Genomic DNA, 18309 nt, shown 5'->3' on the forward strand with positions numbered 1-18309 from the left:
GATATCGTCAAGGGAGATGGTGGGAGGGTCATTCCATGGCAGGGGTTAATGCCCGTATCTGGTTGGTGTAGAAGTTCATTTCTTTGGTGTCATCCAGGGCCAGACGCCAGAGGAACCTTCACGAGCATGGCTCACGGGGTGGGTTTTCTGTCTGAGATAATAACTACTGAGCTCGAGGATAATGAACTAGAGCCGAGTTGAAGTTGCATTGCTTATTCTCTTCCTTTACTCACATGATAATTTCCACCTTGGCCTCTGTTTTAGTTTACAGTTTTACATGGTCTTATAATTATTCATGTGACTAGACTCTGCGACACCTGTGGCTGCCGCCAGCGTGGGATGTCCCTTGCTCCGAGATTCTTCTGCAGTGATCTCTTACACTAGAGGCTCCAAGGAAGAAAAACCGGGATATACTATGTAAGAAGTTTGTTGGCACATGTCCCAAGTATGATACCTTGAGTACCTTACACGAAGAATAGATCTGGCCTATTTGGCATTTTTGTTGAAACTATTCCTAGCAATTCATTTACTGTACCTTTCCAGAACTTCATCTTTTCCTTCCTTGGGAGGAACGCTGCCCGCGGACAATTCTAAGTGGTGGATATCCGCCAGGTCCATGCGTAAGGTTGGGAGTGTTTAGTTTAACTGCTCGGGTTAGCTTCAGAAACCAGACCCTCTCCTCCGTAATAGGCCCTGTAAAACTCATCGCTGGGCTATGACTCGCCCACCAGAATTGGAATTTGGCCGTGCTGCATTGGGGCCTTGTCAGATCCATCCTTCCCTGAGTTTCTGGACTTGTTTGAGCTTCTGTTTGGGCGACCGATGTGTTCATGACTCTTTCTTCTTACAGATCAATGGGCAAGGATGTACCTTTGTACGTAGGTATGATGCATCTCATCTGTCTGTGAATTTTTGCAACACCTGGAGCCAAGTTCTTTGCTTACCTGTAAAGGTAGTATCTTCAGACATTAAGGTACTCATGACTACTTTTTAGAACAAATAGAGGTATTTCCTCACATTGTTATCCTCTCGGGAGCTGTACGGCTCTAATTGGTGTTTCAGTGGACCTCAACTTCTCCAACTCTTCTTCAATATCATTCCCCGAATGCAAAGAAGCTTGTTGAGCCTCCCCATCGAACTTCATCCACTCATATCCATATATTCATATTCCACATTCAATATTCCTCCGGATGGCTCCCTCCCAATCTGACTGCCCTCCTCCGACGACCAGGGTCACCCTTCACCCTCCGGCAACGTCTTCCGTGGGATAGGTACAGAGAAATCTGCAGACAACTTTATCATCTGTGCCTTGCATTGCATTGCAGGTGGATTAACATTGGGGGCTAGGTTCAAACTTGATTCATTTTCTCGTTCTTGCTCATAGTCGGTCAGTTCCTACTCCTGTTGAGCCCCCATCTCGTAAAGGAAAGAAAACACAGCCACTAACTAAGCGGCTGAGAAAATCTCTCAAACTCAAAGAGCCGCTTGATCATCACTAACCAGGCTGCCAACGAGACCCTGAAAACGCCATTATCCTTCGCTTGGCCTTCGGGCCCACTGGACGAAAAGTTAATGACAACCAAGACGGTTACTACAGGCGACTGCCTCCGGAGATTTCTCGTTTTCCTGTGACGTTCTGGCTCGTCAAACAACTGACTGGTGCAACTATGTATGAGATACTACCAGGCTACCAGCAGTCTTGGACGCTTCATATGTCGGAAAAGGCCATGGATATTATGTTGATATCAGTACTAGACTCACTGCATGGCATGAGAACCTATGGGTGTTGTTGCTTAGCCATTCCATTAACTGATTAAAACACAACACATAGTCTACATATTTCGTTTATTGATTATAGTTGAACAAAATTCCTAGGATCTGGGTCTATTCATCTAGGAACTTCATAGACCCTTGATTCCACTGGTCATAATGTCATGATACTAGACAAAGATATTTATTCCCATGTCCCATCGCGAGGCATCTTACCAGAAACACTCACCGAGCTCCTCGCTTAATATGCCCCCACGTAAAGCCCGGGGGGTGAGGCTCAAAAACACAGAGACACGTCTCCAGACATACAAACATAACACTTCAGGCTTGGATGTGTCCCTGTGCGCAATGTTAATTGGGATGTCAATTAAGAGGTAAATGCATGAGTGCCTAGGAATGATTCATGACCAAATTTCGTATTATGAGCTTCTTTCCAGGGGACAACACTTCCAAAATAAGCGCAAGCTACGTTTTAGATCTTCCATCAAGCCATGTTCTGAATCGAGTTACATCATTGAGGATACACTACTAACATTCAGTTGCTTGATCTTGGAGCACGTGGTCATAATAACAAAGACAAGGCTCGGCCCGCCGCTTGTCGAAACTCTGATGCTGGTAATGGTGTGTAGAGATGACTATGGATTCCCAATCAGTCGGGTCCTGGACATAACAAAGGTGTTTATGACAACCAATCTCGAAGGCGTGGAGCTGTTTGGTTGCCGCGAGAACAAAATGAAAAATAATATTCTGTCGCATAACGGCACCCTTACTCCAGCTAGCCATACGAGATCATCGTCGAAAAAGATTCAGCTAGAAACATAACTGGATGTCTTGTTCATACTTCGATCAAGTCGCGTTTTGAACAATACATAGGTCACATGCATAAATGTGCAGAATGTAGATTGTGGAAATAGTTTAGTTGCGAGGAGTTTCGGCTTTACAGCCCCAGCTTCCTCCAGCTTCCCTTCATGTCCAGATATGCCTCAGAGATAACAAAACTGACTACCGCCGCTCAACCTCGGCCAGCAGTCACGTCCCCTTCTCATCGTCAAACCTCAACTCAACCCAGCACCTCTTTTGGCCCCATCAAATATCTCCATCATCTTAATCATCGCCTCCAGATCCCCTTTTTTGCTACACTAGCCAATTACATACGTCAGGAGATGGTGGTATCATTAGAAACAACAACAACAATCGAAAGAAAAAGGACGGGAAATAATGACCAATCCCGGGTCCTCGTCTAGAATGTACAGTGTGAAAGCGGCGCCAAGAAAAAGACACAAATGAGTATGAGCAAGATTAAGCCGGCGGATACACACGCCGACGCCGGTTCATGCGATGCTTTATCAAAAAGAAGAAAAGAAAATAGGTTCTCGCGGAAAGACACTAGGTCTCAGAGGAGTAGTGAGTGTGATCGAGTGCGTGTGCCAATATGTACATGCACCGATATGTAGATAGTGAATGAGAGTGATAGAGCGTTATGTATGCTCAAAGCGATGGGTTTAACCTGAAAACGACTATTCGCTTGTAGAGGGGTACGTGCGCCAAGCACGATGGGGTATCTCAGTAGCTCACAATGAGCATGCAGAACTCAAAGACGTCATCAGTTCATGAAAACTGCGGCTGCTCTACTGGCGTGAGCGGTCACCGAGGTTCAACCAGCTCATATCTGATGACTGTGAGGCCAGTGCGAGCTGAGGCTGGGTGCTTACCCCAGATGGAGGTGTCTGAGGTGGTGGGACCCGTGGAGATAAAGGTGCACCGAAGTAAAAGCTTGGGTTATAAATGCTGCTAGTCGCACGATCTGTACCCCAAGGTTTGTCTTTATGATCAGGGTCCCACGTCTCGTTAACGCTCTCGGGAATGCCGCTGGAGTAGCCAGAGGATGCCTTTGAGATAGGGCGCTCGATTTTGCCAGCTACACCGTCTCTGAAAGGAATATCCTTATTATACTCTGCGACGACGGGGCTTCCAGAATTGACTCGATTCATCTCAGGGCGGAATTCGAAGTTCAGAGGGGGCACAGTTGCCGAGTCTTGCGTAACACGGGGGTTTCGATGCAGGATCGCATCTGAGTAGTGCGAGTCGCTATCAGAGCCGACAGTGTTTCTCTTGGAAGAACCGAATCCTAAGATCTGAAGAGCGCTACCGCCTGACCAGTATCGGTTCCAGCCTGAGCTCCTTCGCAAACCGTCCTGTGTCTCGAGAGGTCCATTGCGAGGTCGAGGCTCGACAACAGTTGGATCAAAAGCCACTCCGCGGGTGTCCTGTCCTTGTAATACAGGGTGTTGCATTTCCTGCAGGACTGGCTTGCCAATGGTAGATTTAAGTTGCTTGTGTTCAGTGCTGACGGAGCTGCGGTTGGTGCCGTTGCTCAGCTTGCGAGAAATACCGGGTTTGTTCTTGCCAGCACGGCCCATCAGAATCGCCATAGATGAGAATGATTCTTGTGACATGTTGGAGTGGTGACCACGGAAGGGTGATACAGGGCCGCCACCAAGTCCCATGGGATCCTTCTCATCAGAAGGGAAGTCGTGTCTGGGCTGCGTGTTCTCTGGCGATGGTTGGCGGGTCTTCTTACGGCGGCGCAAGAGCAACAAAATGACGATGAGTACAGCAATGAAGCCCAAGATCGTGCCGAGAGTGATACCCAAGATGGCATTGGAACTAAGGCCAGATTTGTCATCACTGCTGGCACCACCAACCGGCGCGACGTCACTGTTGGTAGCAGAGCTAGAAGTAGAGATGGTTGCCGATGAGAATGAATCGTCGGTTGCTGTTGCTGAGGTAGTCGACGTCGCCAATGTCGATGACAAGTCGCTGCTGACAGACTTGGTTTTTGTGGATGATTCTGTCGATGATGTCTTGGTAGAGCTGGTTCTGGTCTTGGTTCCAGTGGAAGATTCCGCAGAGAGAATTTTCTGTGAATCGTCACCTACAATCTCAGAGGCATCGAGCCAGGAGTTCTCCTTCATGTCAAAGAAGGCGATGGGCTCGTCTTTGTTACCGCCAACAAACACAACTCTGCCATTAGAGTCCTGAGCCATCGAGTAATCGGAGCGTGCTGTTGTAGGGGCTAGTGTCGAGTTATACTCAGGCCAGTCATTCAGGGACAGGTCACGCTTCACGTTTTGATCGGCAGCATTTTGGCCAGGCGCATTGTTGTCACCCCAAACAACGTAGCGATGAACTTTGTTGGGACTGGCTGAGAGATCGAAAACATAAAGACTCTTGGAGCCATCGTCGCCTTGAATAAGCATGGCTTTGCTGGAAGCCGCGACGGGCGCGCCCAGTGTGATTCCTGTGGTCCTCCAACTTGTTGCGGCGTTAAATAGTAAAACTTGCGTGTTCCAGTCGCTACCGCCGAGCAGGCAGACTTCAGCATCGGACCAAGCCAGAATAATGGGATTGACAGACGCGGCAGATCCCGCTGCGCTCTGGAGGATATATGGTCCTGAGGCGGCGAAGTAGCGGGAGGTATCTGAAGGCGTTTCTCTGCCGTCCTGGCTGCCGCCAGAGACAACTATCTGGTCGGTATTCTTAATATAGGCAGCACCGTGATGTTGTAAATTTCGGAAGGCTGTATCATCAATAGGCAGCGTCTCCCACTTCTTGTCGGCGAAAACGTATTTTTGCAGACCATTGTAGTCAGCTTGACCACCACTACCTCCAATTATGAATAGGGCGACATCAGTTCCAACACAGACTCCTCCAGTAACTTGTTCTCCCATCTTCAACTTCTTCCATTCTGCACCCTCCTCAAGCGGTAGCGACAAGAAAGCAGTTGGCGTAAAAACATAAAGGGTGTTGTCGTGGACAACAGAGCAACCATTGTCCAGTGAGGACGGCGGCTCAGGTAAACTCATCGCGGCAAAGGTTCCCAGTCAAACACAGTCTTAAAAACAAGTTAATAGGATTTCGATGGCATGGCGGGTTCGAAAGTTCGTCAGTTGGTGTTCGCGTCGCAAATCAAATCGAAGATCGGTCACGAGCCAGGAGTAGTTAGGACTGTCGAAAAGGAAGTTCGACTCTTGGAAGGCCAAAAGAATACCACAAGTCGTTGGTGGAAGAGAAGTCGTCACGAGTAAGGAATGAATCAAGTCAATCGCAAGCAGACAGAGTTGAAGCTAACAGATGTGGCGACAATCTGATGAACCGGATGTCTGGGGAAAGCTGGCCGGATGCAGCAAGATGAAGAGTTGGTGTCGAAAGGAGTGAAAAGGTGGCTGAGTTCTCAACACCACAGGTGCGAGAGTGACAAAGGAAGACGCCGACGTAGAGCAAATCGCTGTGATCTACTCCAATAATTGATGTGGCAGTCGTGTTCGAAGGCGAAAGATGAGGTGTTTGGGTCGGGAGGGTAGATGTTTGTCGTACGCTTGGTCGATATCGCTCTCAAGCCAAACGACGGGAATGCAGGTCGAGCGTGCAATTTGGCGCTATAGGTAAAAGGAGGGAGTCCAACGATTGGCAGTAAACCTCGACGTTATCGTACCAGACGGTGTTGCGAGGTCTGGAATGGGTGTGGCAGAAACAAGCGCGGGAAAAAAGCAGACAAAAGCAAAGCAAAGCAGATGATCCAGGAGAAAAGAGAGAGGAGAGAGCAAATGCAGCGCTGGGGGGACGAGACGTATGATACGAACTCGTAGTGGAGAGTCGTGACTGGGGTGGCCTTGTCCAAGGCGGAGTCTCAGAGACAGGCAAAAATGTCATGGATATGGGTTGAGAGACACAAATGAGCAGGGGTATGACTCTCGTGGTCCTGCAAGCAACCACTGAGTACGCCGCACCGCAACACACGAGCCATAAGCAATCTTGCCAGGACTCAGCGTGATATGATGACGATAGTTCGGTGCATTTCTAGGGTGTGCTAATCTGTCTGTGATTCGGCAATTGCTGATCCCAAGTTGTGATTTGCTGTGAATCTCTACTGTTATCGTGAGCTTGGGCAGTGGCGGAGTTGAGACCAGAAGTGAGATGCTGGTGCCAGCCAACGACGATCCATACAGAATCCAGTAACTGCAGGTACAGCGGGTCCCTCCCTCTCTCTACAAGAGGCTGGTCTTCCCGCCCAGGGGTTAAGGTCTCTTATTGGTTGATGCTACTCTTACCAAACGCTTCCTGACGCCCAGTGGCAGGGGCTCCTCGCAGCCAATGCAACCTACCATTGGTGGCATGGAATGTCCATTTCAGAGCCCTTGTGGACATCGTAAAATGTTACAGGGCAGCAATACCACGGCAAGACCTCCACTCGAAATCAGGGGTACTGCGAGCTCTGTTCTAAAAAGAGGCGCACGGCCCGTGCATCTACCCTGGGCTTGAAGAGATTAAAATAGGGGCAACCACTTGAAGCTCACAAGTTCGTCACTTTGTCAGTCAAGCGAAGACGTTATAGGTTTGGGGTATTATATAAACGTTAAGTATTGCCAATTATCAACATCAATGCCACATTATGGAAGAACGTCGCTGGCATGGCATTTCCGGTATCACATTTTCATAACAATCTGCAGGCTTACATAAGACACACATGGCAGCAATGCAATGGATATCTGTAGCAAACCCGCCAAGGCGTACCTGATACGGCACATGCAGAGACGAGCAAATACGACAATTCCCATTAAATCTCGTGTTTTATAGGTGCTTGGGTTGTGTACATGTTTGTGTCTCGCTTCGTTCCTTTCTCACACAATCCCCCACAACCCGACACGCCTCGGTCCTTGCACTATAGTAGCTACGCATTTGCGTTATTTCGTACCGTGCTTCACATATATTACTGTGTTTGCCATCTACGGAGTACTAACAACCAAAATACCACACTGGTTGGGCCGGGGCAGTTGAGATTGAGAGTATTGGCCCTGCCCAGCCTGACCTGGAAAAACTCTCTACGTAGTGACTCGGACAAACTCGCCCATTGATTGGACATGTGCTTCGACGGTTCGAACCAGCATCCCTCCAATTGTTGCAGTAAATGCTCACTCGGGTCCTGGGCTAAATCCACAAGTCTCGATATGAAACGCGCCATTGCGCGCCCAACCTGAGGCCCCTGGTCCCTATCGAGGCTAATAAGAGCTTGAATTCTTCTCACCTGCCCTTCTCGAATTGCTCACATGAACCTGCATAGGTATTTTCTCTCGTGTGCAATTTTCAGCACGAATAGTCTTGACAGAAGCCGCGTATGAACATGTGTCAGCTTAATTGAATAATGGGATAAAACGAATCGGCCAGTGTTGAGTCCCTTGTCGATGCTAATTGTCCTATCAACAACCATGACGACGATTTCTTCTAATACATACGGAGTATGTAAGTACGTGATCTCGGTTCATCTTAATGGGATGGACCTGCATGTCATTGGATTGAGCCAATGGTCTATCTCAGACATTGAAATATATACTACGTAAATACGCCTTGCGCTCGCTAACACCCATCTCCTACTAACTCCCTCGCTACCTACCTATTGGCTGTTTGCCTGGTCACGAAATAAACCAATAGAGCAGATGACAGGCCCACTTCTACCAGCTCATCGGATATTCGGGCTGCTCGTTAAGTAAGATGGTGTGATGTAATGGAAGGGTTGACTTATCTTCGGCGTGATATTGTATACATATTTGATCGTCAAAACATGCAGTCACGCGAGTTCTGTCTTCCATTTTTTTCCCTTTAAATGGCATACCATTACTTCTTTACCCCAAGTTGGGATGTTTCCTCGTGTTACCGACCTATTCATAGAATCGCCCTGCATCTATAACTAATAAAGCCAGGTACCTAGGTAGTTAGAGGTGAGGGCTACCGTTCCATCGATGCCCTTCTTTACGTAGAGTAGCCAGCAATAACTTCCTGTTCGAATATGTGCATGCTACTCCGCGAAAATAGTAGGTCGTCGCCTTAACTACCTCGTGGGAATGAACATGGCGAATATTCCCGTGGGGCGAAATATTCCCGTGGGGCGAAATATTCCCGTGGGGCGAAATATATAAAAGGGATCATAGCAACGAAACCGTTGAATCTTCTAGCCACCAACAATAGCAATCAGCGAATTCTAGACAATCAGCGACATTGATTGGGAAGTCTCTCACTGGTGGTGGTTCCTATTCCCATTGAATAAGCAATAAAGGAATGCGATTAACTCAGATATGATTTCATTGAATAATAGCCACCTGAAACCAATACTCATGTAACTATTGGCGTCTATATGGATCGATGTTACCCTGTACCACATATAAAAATAAATGTAAATAACTATAGTAGTTTGCCAATGTGGATATATTATCTGTATTTTAATCGGTTTGCAGGACTTATCTAACCAATCTAAATAAATGTAGTGTGAGGCTCTTGTGGTATTTGTATGCAGCAGACGTCGTCATTGTAAGAGTTTTATTTTTTTCCTCGCTTGATCTTCCGTGACCTGTTTGACCAGGTGCGTAAATTAAATTCTCAGACACACTTCCATATGTACAAACGTGAGTAGGAGTGACATTTGTCAGGTACCGGAATACGATTGCAGTTCAAACCTGACCTACGATACAATTCCGAACGGGTTACAACCTATTAGTGATATAGTTGAGGGTTAGGCAAAGGGAAACATATGGCATTTTTACGTCTTTTCATTCTGTGACGGTATTTCATTATAATTTATGCAAACTGCCTGCCTTTCGTCACCAAACCCTGATGTCTTCCTGGATCCGAATCTCAAATAGTATCGCCTCTAACCATTTATGATGCAAATATCCACAAGGACCAATAAACTCCAACAGTGCTGCAAACCATCGCTGTTAATCTAAGTTACTACCCACACCTTTTGATATAATTGTTCATCCTTCCCTCAATCCCGTGAGAGCCCTAAACACACTGGGTGTTTCCATATCGTCCTGGCGTAGTTGGGCCCACAGCCTCGATACTGGGCCAGCCATCCTATGAGCCAACCAACGTAGCAAAAGCATCAGCTGGAAGTTGTGACTGGAATCTGTTAGACTACTGTACCCTTTATCATGACAAATGAGACCACATACCTTCTTCTCGTTAAATATCACCAAAGCCTGATCGAATTCCCAATTCACTTGGGTAAGACACATCTCGGAGTACTGGGGTGTCATGCCCGTTTGCTTGCATAACTCGGTGATCATTGCTTGGTGCTGATCGGCTGATGCTGTAGTAGGAGCCGAGGCAGGCGCTGCGAACACGTTGGGGAGTAAACTGTATGTTCGAAGCGACAGCATGTCGCTAACGACTCGGATAACCCCTTGCCCTGGCTTTGCGGGTCCAAGGACGAACGTACGGGAAAAGCTTCGCTTTCCCGTGGCATTGGTACTAGGGTCCTGTTCCTCGAATTCACCGTGCACTGCAACTATCAAGCCATCGACGCCTCCGAAGCTCTGGCCACTGGGGTCGACAAGTCCCTGCAATGGATGGCAATCCATGATGTACTTATTGATTTCCACTTTGATATCGGGGTGTCGAGTAGGGGGAAGCGTCTTCCAAGCATCCTGAATGCTAGCAGTGCCACGGAAGAGTCGTTGTATGCGAGGGTTCGGCATGGTGATTTTAGTCAAATTCCGTGATAGCTTGATATACGAAGCCCAAGACATAGGTGCAGCAGCGTTGGGATCTGGGGCAGCTCGTGTGTCAACCGATATAGAAAATCGACTGTCTTCGTCGTACAACCTTGACGCAAGGCCAGGTCGGTCGCTATCATATGCCGCGAAAAATTCCAAGAGGAAGTTTTCGCCAATACCGCCGACGTCCCTAAAATCGGGACCGTTCTGGGGAATTGGCTTAGGCCTGAGGGCAGCCTCCTGCTCAGCAATCTGTTCCGGGGTGCGAAGTTGGGTACCGTTGATGTTCTGCAACTTGGGAAACCATTCCAGAAGGGTCGACGGATAGGTCGGATCTGCGGTCTCAATGGGATTGCCTGTCATGAATAGGGTTTCGAGGTACTTGAACTTGCCCTTCCATGGTTGGAGTGCTTGCATTGAAGCCACCTGGTTGCCACTCATGTCGAGATTTTTCAACCGAGGAAAAGTCGTAGCAACGACTTCCACTTGACCAACATCATCGATATTATTGTTTGCGAGACTGATGCTCTCGATTGCGTCTTGCTTCTCCTTGTCCGTCTTGAAAAGACTCTCACAGACAGCCATGAGTCCTCTGAATGTCTTGAGAGCACGTTCTCGACTCTCGAACATGCCTAAAGTGACGAGGTTTGCGTCTGAAGCAAGGGCATCCAGATTGAGCAGCTTGTTGGCGCCAAGGTACCGAGAACTGAGAATTTCCTGGAGTTTGGTACGGAGCTCTAGGGTAGTCTTGGACTCGATTGATGTTCCCCTAGCCGGGATTTCGTCCACTTCGATGACCTCCAAAGGCGCACCGGCAAATGTGAATGTGTTGAGCTTGATTAATTCGGAAGCATCCTCCCCACTCGCTCCTATGTAGACGTAGTCACCGACTGTATGGTGCTACAGTGAGTTAGCAGGCGTTGTCGAATAGCGTCAGCTGAGGTGCGGGGGTGTATAATTATATAGCAGAATGTATCGTAGATCGATAAATAGTTCTCCGAATCTCGCATAGCCGAGTCGAATATTCCGCACCTGAAGCCCTGTCAATGACGATACATACCTTTTTGATGGCGACTTTTCGCTTCGACCCGGTTCGGAATGAACCAGCCTTTCTCTCCATAAAGCCAAGTAGATCGTTGACGCCTCCTCCAGCATTGCTGGCTGCTTTGCTTTCCTTCAAACCACCAACTCGTAGAACCGTCAGGCCTGTCATGTCTTGAGATCGAGTCTTGGGACCCTTGCCAGAGGAAACACTTGAAATGCGAGAGGCAAGGGATGCAGCGGTGCCGTTGCTCAAATGCTTTAACACATTTTGTGCATTTTTGGAAGGGCCACCACGTGTTGAAGTTCGAGTGCTGGACCGAGTAGGTTTGGTATCGGCAGCGGTAGCCTTCTTAGCACGTCGACCAGCACTGTCCATATCCAAATCGCCATCACCATCAACACGACCAGCCTTGCGCTTCTGAATTCCACCCCTGGAGGTGGTAGCTGGTTTGCGCGCATTCCGCGTCTCGCGCCCACTGGTATTCTGACGACCTCGAGGCGCCATAGTGGTAGGTGGTGGTTCGAGACAGTGTAGTAGAGTGGTTTTTCTTTTCTTTACTTTTTTCGTTGTTGTTTTACCAGTGGTTTTTGTGATTTTTGGTCCTTCCTTTTTTCAAATATGTAGTTTGTTTTTAACGTGGTATCGGAAGCGCAGATTATTGCAGTTGTGAATTTGTGGGAGCCGTGTGGTGATCTCACAACCTCAAATGTTGAATGTGATCGAGTTCGTGGTTGCGGAAGGTGACCAGAGCTGGTCAGAGATGCAGGCAGATGATATTCCAAGCCTCGAACCGTCAAGCGCGATTGCTTCAGATGGTGATCGCAACCTGAAGATGGTCTACACCACTGTAGGGACAAGCGTGTGTAGGTCGGTCGAGATTCGTGCGACCGTGCAGCGCAGTGAGTTGAAATGAACAAGACGCGACGGTTCAATGGCGTAGTCTCTGTCGACGTGAGAGCGAGAGCCGAAGATTTATGCAATAGATTTGCGTAAGCTCCGCGATGTTTGTGATGCGGAGACGAAGCAATACGTGAGGAAGAGGGTAAAATGTTGTAGAAGACAAAGAAGTTCTCTTCGCGAAGCAAGCTGTGACGTTTTACAAAGGCCCCACTAACCCTGGCGAGCATAGAGGCACTCGACCAGGCAGCCTCACTGCCTGATTTGGATTAGCGTTTATTAGAAAGCCCAACAGCGCAAATTCGGGACCTGAATGGAAAACGAGGATCCATTACCTATTGTCACAAGCGAAGAGCGAAAAGTATGTGTTTACAGAGGAAACAAGTACGAGAAAGACTTTGCGTAAGTTTTTATTTTTATTCTTTTTTATTTATTTTTTATAAATACGCATTGACTGCCTGATAATATGTATCTCAGCTAGCCTATACCCAGTTCAATATTGGACCTGTGAGACATTGTCAAAGTTCGAAAGATCCTAAGCTACACGAGTACCTTAGTAAGATCCATGGTTCCTCCAACCTGGGCACTCACCCTAGAACTTGATCAGCTAATCACGTGATATCGCGTTCTAAATCAGCGCGACCAGGACATGTCAACGCGCCGCTGCCTTCCTTCGCTAAATCAATCATCTGCATGTGCCTAGTTTTTTGTCAGGGAACAACTATTACGAGGGGAAGAAACAACTTCACAGCCCAGAATGCGTTAATTATTGATTCAGGTCACTGCATAAGGTACTGAGAAGTCGCGCGTCACTACACTTATTCGCCACCATGGACAGTGATGAGTTCGACGATGACATCGCTGATGAGGATTTCATTACCGCTCTTGATCAAGTCTCGTCTTCTATGAACGGACAAGGCACCACAAAAGCTTCGCATACAGTAGTATCGCAACCCTCAAACAGGCCAAACTCTGCAGCCGTAGCAGCTTTGGAATTGGAAGATCTCCCCTCGGATGCATTCTCATCCCCGGAACCACAGTCGAGATCGAAGGTGTCTGTATCAGCCCCAGTTGGTCCAGCCCCTCGAACAGGATTCAATCGAACAAGTTCCGGAAACTGGCGCCAGACCACCCTTTTCGGCGGCTCGGTATCAAGCGATTGCCCGCGCCCTTCGCAGCCCACAGCGACAAGAGTGTTCCGCGCCGATCTTCCTCGAGAAGAACCCACTCACCATGAAGTCGACACTGAGGCTATGCAAACATGGGTTTATCCCACCAACTTAGGCGCTATTCGAAATTACCAATTCAGTATCGTCAAGAACAGTTTGTTTAACAACACCCTAGTGGCATTGCCAACTGGTCTTGGGAAGACTTTTATTGCGGCAACTGTCATGCTCAACTTCTATCGATGGACCAAGAAGGCCAAACTTGTATTCGTCGCTCCAACAAAACCACTTGTGGCACAACAAGTCGATGCTTGCTACAATATTGCGGGTATCCCCCGGTCTGAAACAACACTGTTGACAGGTGATATCCCTCCAGCTCTTCGTGTTGATGAGTGGGAGTCACGTCGAGTGTTTTTTATGACTCCCCAGACGCTACTGAATGATATCTCACACGGATATGCCGATCCGAAATCTATAGCTTTGTTGGTCATCGACGAGGCTCATCGCGCGGTGGGAGAGTATGCGTATGCCAAGGTCACAAAACTCATCCGACGATTCTCCAAGAGCTTTCGAGTATTAGCATTGACTGCCACACCTGGCTCAAAGATCGAGACAGTACAAGAAGTCATTGACAACCTGGGCATATCTCATTGCGAAATACGCACAGAAGACTCGATAGACATTCGTCAGTATGTTCATCAGAGGAACATCGAACAGGTTGTCCTTGATCCGTCCGACGAAATGGCCCTAGTCAGCGAACTTTTTACCAAGGCCCTGAAACCGATGACGGATAAACTGAGCTCGCAAAATATCTGGTTTGGACGAAGCCCAATGGCTATCACAGCATACGGGTTGATGCAATCTCAAAGAGAATGGTTCGCTTCTCGAGGGAGGCATGCGAACCAGGGCGTGCAACACATGATGCGAGCCGTTTTCAGCGTTCTTACCAGCATTGCACACTCGATAAAGTTGCTAAACTTCCACGGTATCAAGCCTTTCTATGACAATCTTGTCGACTTGCGTAGCGAACAAGAGGGCAAAGGAGAAAAAGGTTCCAAATACAAGCGCCAACTGATTCAGGATTCTAATTTTCAGGAGATGATGGATAAAATTTCCAAATGGCTTCGTACGGAAGGGTTTGTGGGACATCCCAAACTCACAGCCTTGGCCGATACTGTATTGAATCACTTCATGGACCAGAGTGATAATTCGGCGACTCGCGTAATCGTGTTCAGTGAATACCGAGATTCTGCTGAAGATATTGTGCGCATGCTGAATAAGCATCAACCTCTTATCAAAGCTAGTGTCTTCGTTGGACAGGCTGACGGCAAGAGAGGAGAAGGCATGAAGCAAGCACAGCAGATTGAGGCAATCAACAGGTTCAAGAAAGGCGAATTTAACGTGCTCGTTGCTACCTCAATTGGAGAAGAAGGACTGGACATCGGACAGGTCGATCTAATCGTATGCTATGATTCTTCAGCATCCCCAATTCGAATGCTGCAACGAATGGGAAGAACTGGCCGAAAACGAGCGGGTAATATTGTGCTGCTGCTTATGCGCGGCAAGGAAGAGGATCAATTTGCGAAATCCAAGGACAACTACGAAAAGATGCAAACATTGATTTGCGAGGGAAGTCGGTTCAATTTTCGATTTGATCTCTCTACACGAATCGTTCCTAGAGGGGTTGTACCCGAGGTGGACAAACGACACGTTGACATTCCCATCGAAAACACGCAGGACCAGTCATTACCGGAGCCGAAGAAGCGTCGAGCACCAGCAGGAAAGAAGAAGCCACCAAAAAAGTTTCATATGCCTGACGGAGTTGAGACGGGATTTCGGAGTGTGGCGAGCATGTTGAAAATTGGTGGGAGAGCAAAACAACAAAACAACAAACGTAACCCGGAACTGGGTGACCTCGCCACAGTGCCTGAGCTCAGCAAGGTATTGCTCGATGAAGAAGAGCTTAAGGAGCTCAACCGGGCATACCGCAACTTGCCGTTCAATCATAGCATAATTGAGGAGACAGACATGCCTGATATGACAGCGCATCCAGAACTGCAGAGGCAGCTCCGACCAGTATTTAAGCTGAAGCACGGGACACGCACCAAACGCTTTGTCAAAATGTGGCATAAGATGGCACATGATCTAGAAGGCTTGGTTTTGCCGTGTAGATACCAAGATAAGAGTAACTACCTGGAGATACCAGTTCACGCCTTTGCTGGATCCGAATCTGAGACCGAACCAACAGACGAAACACCAACAGCAACAGAAAAAGCGAAAGGAATGGAAGCGACAGGGTCAGTCAAGAAGAAACAAAATAGAAAGCCACCTTCAAAGGTACAACCTCGTGCGAAACGAAGAAGATTATCATCCGATTTATCACCGCAAACATTCGCTGTTGGTTCCATGGTGGACGAGGGCCTTTCTGAAGAGGATGATGAAGAGGATGAAGACGAGGTCATACCTAGAGGCCGTGGGCGACCAAAATCAGGTAGCAAGCCTAGATCGAAAGGGAAACGAAAGCCTCAGCAGAAGAAAGGTGGGCTTAACAGCGACGAAATCGGTGATGATTGTGAACGCGACAGCGACATGATTGAGACTGATGGATCCGACAATGGCGAAGATCTTTTGGACTTCATCGTTTCTGATAATCACCCGGTGTCGAGTGGGAGGGAGCATGTGTCTCTACGAACAAGCTCTTCACCCGCTTCGTCAACATCCACTATGGAGTGTGCCCAAGATAAAACAACAAAGCCTTTTTATGTGCCGACTCAGTTTCCAGGCACGCAGGAAAGTGATGATATCCCAGACCTCGGCGAAGTTCTGAAGATGACCGGGAAGCAACGAGATCAGGAGTGTTCTGATGATCATGTTACTGTAAGACGCACAGCACGTGGACGGCGAGCTGTTGTGGATGAGAGCGACAGTGATTGATTCGTAAGATGGCTTGCAGAAGAATTTTCGGTGATTGCCAACAAGAGAAGTCACTACAGGAGACGCATCAAGATGTAATGACAAATGGGACATAAGCTATATAGACTATCTTAAAGAATAATCGATGAATGGACGAATCACGGAAAGGGTGTCATTGTCTCATATCTTCATTCTGACCGCATCAATACCTTACGCAACGCTGGTATAGATTCCTGTTCTTGTTGGTCAGCCAAGTGTCCATATAAATGATCGAGCATAACAATGTGATAACATCTCGAAACTTCAGAAACCCAGTTTATAAGCACCACCGCCCCCGACGCACCTGCCAGGCTCACCGACCGCCCGCTCATGATCGTCTCCGCGTGCAAACACACCCGAAAGCGGCGCACAGCAGAGACGAAAAGGAGAGCATCTTGTCAGGAGCTTAGCTGGCAAATACATATGTCGAGGGCAGTCTCAGACGGCTCTTCCTATGAGAAATGGAGGGTTTGAAAAAAGGAGCTCATCATGCGAGATTATACAGGAAACAAGCGCGGTGTAACTTACAGGTATCAATGTGGCTGTTATGTGTTTTGTTACGAGTAGAAGAAAGGAAGAAATTGCAGAATCGCGAACTGGAGTTTTCTGCGTCCACAGTGGAGAAACAATCCTTTAAGCGATGTGGTCCACTTTAGACGCGGAGGCGCCAACCTCAAACGCATGCTTTCTAGCCACAATAGCCCATCTTCCAAGCCATATGTGGCTTGCACACGCCCCACTCCGCATCTCAACGTCACTACCCGATCTGCGTCTCCCACCCTTCTGTTCATACCTACCTATCCCAACCCATTAATCACATCATTACTTGCTATCTATTCCCCACCCAGGGATATCTTTCTTCATCCATTACCACCGCCGAGAGAATCACAATATCCATTGATAAAGAAGCTATTAGCCATGACTGCGACAGGAACGAGCGTTTCGCTCCTCAAGTTTGTGGGCACCGTCTCGCTGGGCTTGCTGACGGTACGTTCAGATTCTACCATTGACCCTAGCAGCTTGGGTATCAAGTGATATCACAGAATTCTATCAAATCTACGCTCGCAAAGAACCGAACATAGCATACACTTTTGTCTATGGCCTGGTGGAATCATATTGTGTTATCATGCCTCGTCGCATGCTGCATCGCATATCATCGAGTTCTTACCAATCATGCTAATGTTTGTCTTCTAGGGCGTCTCTTATTCCATCACCTCTCTCGCCCTTCCTGTCCTACTCCGACTTCCCTCTTCTAGCTCCGCTTCCCACGGTCTCGCCTCTCTGAGCGCTGCTCTGAAGACACCCATCCTCGCCCTCACTTCTCTCGCCTCTGCGCCCTTCCTCATCAGCTTTGCTCTCGCTCCCCGCTCATCTCGCCATCCTTACCTTCTCTATACAGGTCTCCTCGCCACCCTCTCGTTCGTCGCTCCACTTCTAATCCCCGCGCCTGCTCCCCGACATGTCGCATCATCGGCGCCTCGGCAATCTCCAAGAGCTAAAATGGAGGCTAGCTACGAGGTTTTAGGCGACGCTCACAGTGAGCCTGCCAGTGAGGAAGATATTGATGATGTCAACGGCGAGGGGGTGAGGGTGGAGGTGGAGGGTCTGGTCCACAGCTACATTGCACGAACAGCCCTCTCTGCTCTGGGTTTCACCATGGCGGTTATTGGAATCTGGGGTGATGGTGCACCTCAGGCAGTTGTCTATGTCTCATAGGAAAGTTCGACACACTTTTGCGATTTGCTTACAAGTTGTGGGATAATTAAACACAATGGCGTTCCATATTTACGAATGATATTTTCATGATTAGTTAGGACCATCTCATATCAACAAATTCATTTTTGTCTTAAAAAATGAAAGGAGAAAAAGAAATATGACAACCGTATAACAAGTACATAAACCCCTAAGCACCCAAGTGCAAGCTTGTTGA

General features: G+C 48.0%; 4 protein-coding genes across 4 annotated transcripts; 2 read left to right on the forward strand and 2 right to left on the reverse strand.

The window, feature by feature from the left end:
• Positions 1-3398: 3398 nt before the first annotated feature.
• On the reverse strand, positions 3399-5636 carry BKA55DRAFT_532595 (uncharacterized protein; the record flags this gene model as incomplete). Its single annotated transcript, XM_046189362.1, has 1 exon — positions 3399-5636. The coding sequence occupies one exon, from the start codon at positions 5634-5636 to the stop codon at positions 3399-3401; it is 2238 nt and encodes a 745-aa protein (XP_046056743.1).
• Positions 5637-9305: 3669 nt separating this feature from the next.
• On the reverse strand, positions 9306-11868 carry BKA55DRAFT_532596 (uncharacterized protein; the record flags this gene model as incomplete). Its single annotated transcript, XM_046189363.1, has 4 exons — positions 9306-9312; positions 9617-9678; positions 9777-11219; positions 11380-11868. The coding sequence occupies 4 exons, from the start codon at positions 11866-11868 to the stop codon at positions 9306-9308; spliced, it is 2001 nt and encodes a 666-aa protein (XP_046056744.1).
• A 1298-nt stretch (positions 11869-13166) lies between these two features.
• BKA55DRAFT_497113 (uncharacterized protein) lies at positions 13167-16361 on the forward strand (the record flags this gene model as incomplete). Its single annotated transcript, XM_046186433.1, has 1 exon — positions 13167-16361. The coding sequence occupies one exon, from the start codon at positions 13167-13169 to the stop codon at positions 16359-16361; it is 3195 nt and encodes a 1064-aa protein (XP_046056745.1).
• A 936-nt stretch (positions 16362-17297) lies between these two features.
• BKA55DRAFT_683053 (uncharacterized protein) lies at positions 17298-18095 on the forward strand (the record flags this gene model as incomplete). The annotated part of the gene is made up of 2 exons (XM_046198450.1): positions 17298-17366; positions 17574-18095. 2 exons carry the CDS (start codon positions 17298-17300, stop codon positions 18093-18095), a joined length of 591 nt encoding a protein of 196 aa, XP_046056746.1.
• Positions 18096-18309: the final 214 nt, after the last annotated feature.

Source organism: Fusarium redolens (genome assembly GCF_020744475.1).
Source record: "Fusarium redolens strain MPI-CAGE-AT-0023 chromosome Unknown BKA55scaffold_1, whole genome shotgun sequence".
NCBI classification, from domain to species: Eukaryota; Fungi; Ascomycota; class Sordariomycetes; order Hypocreales; family Nectriaceae; genus Fusarium; species Fusarium redolens.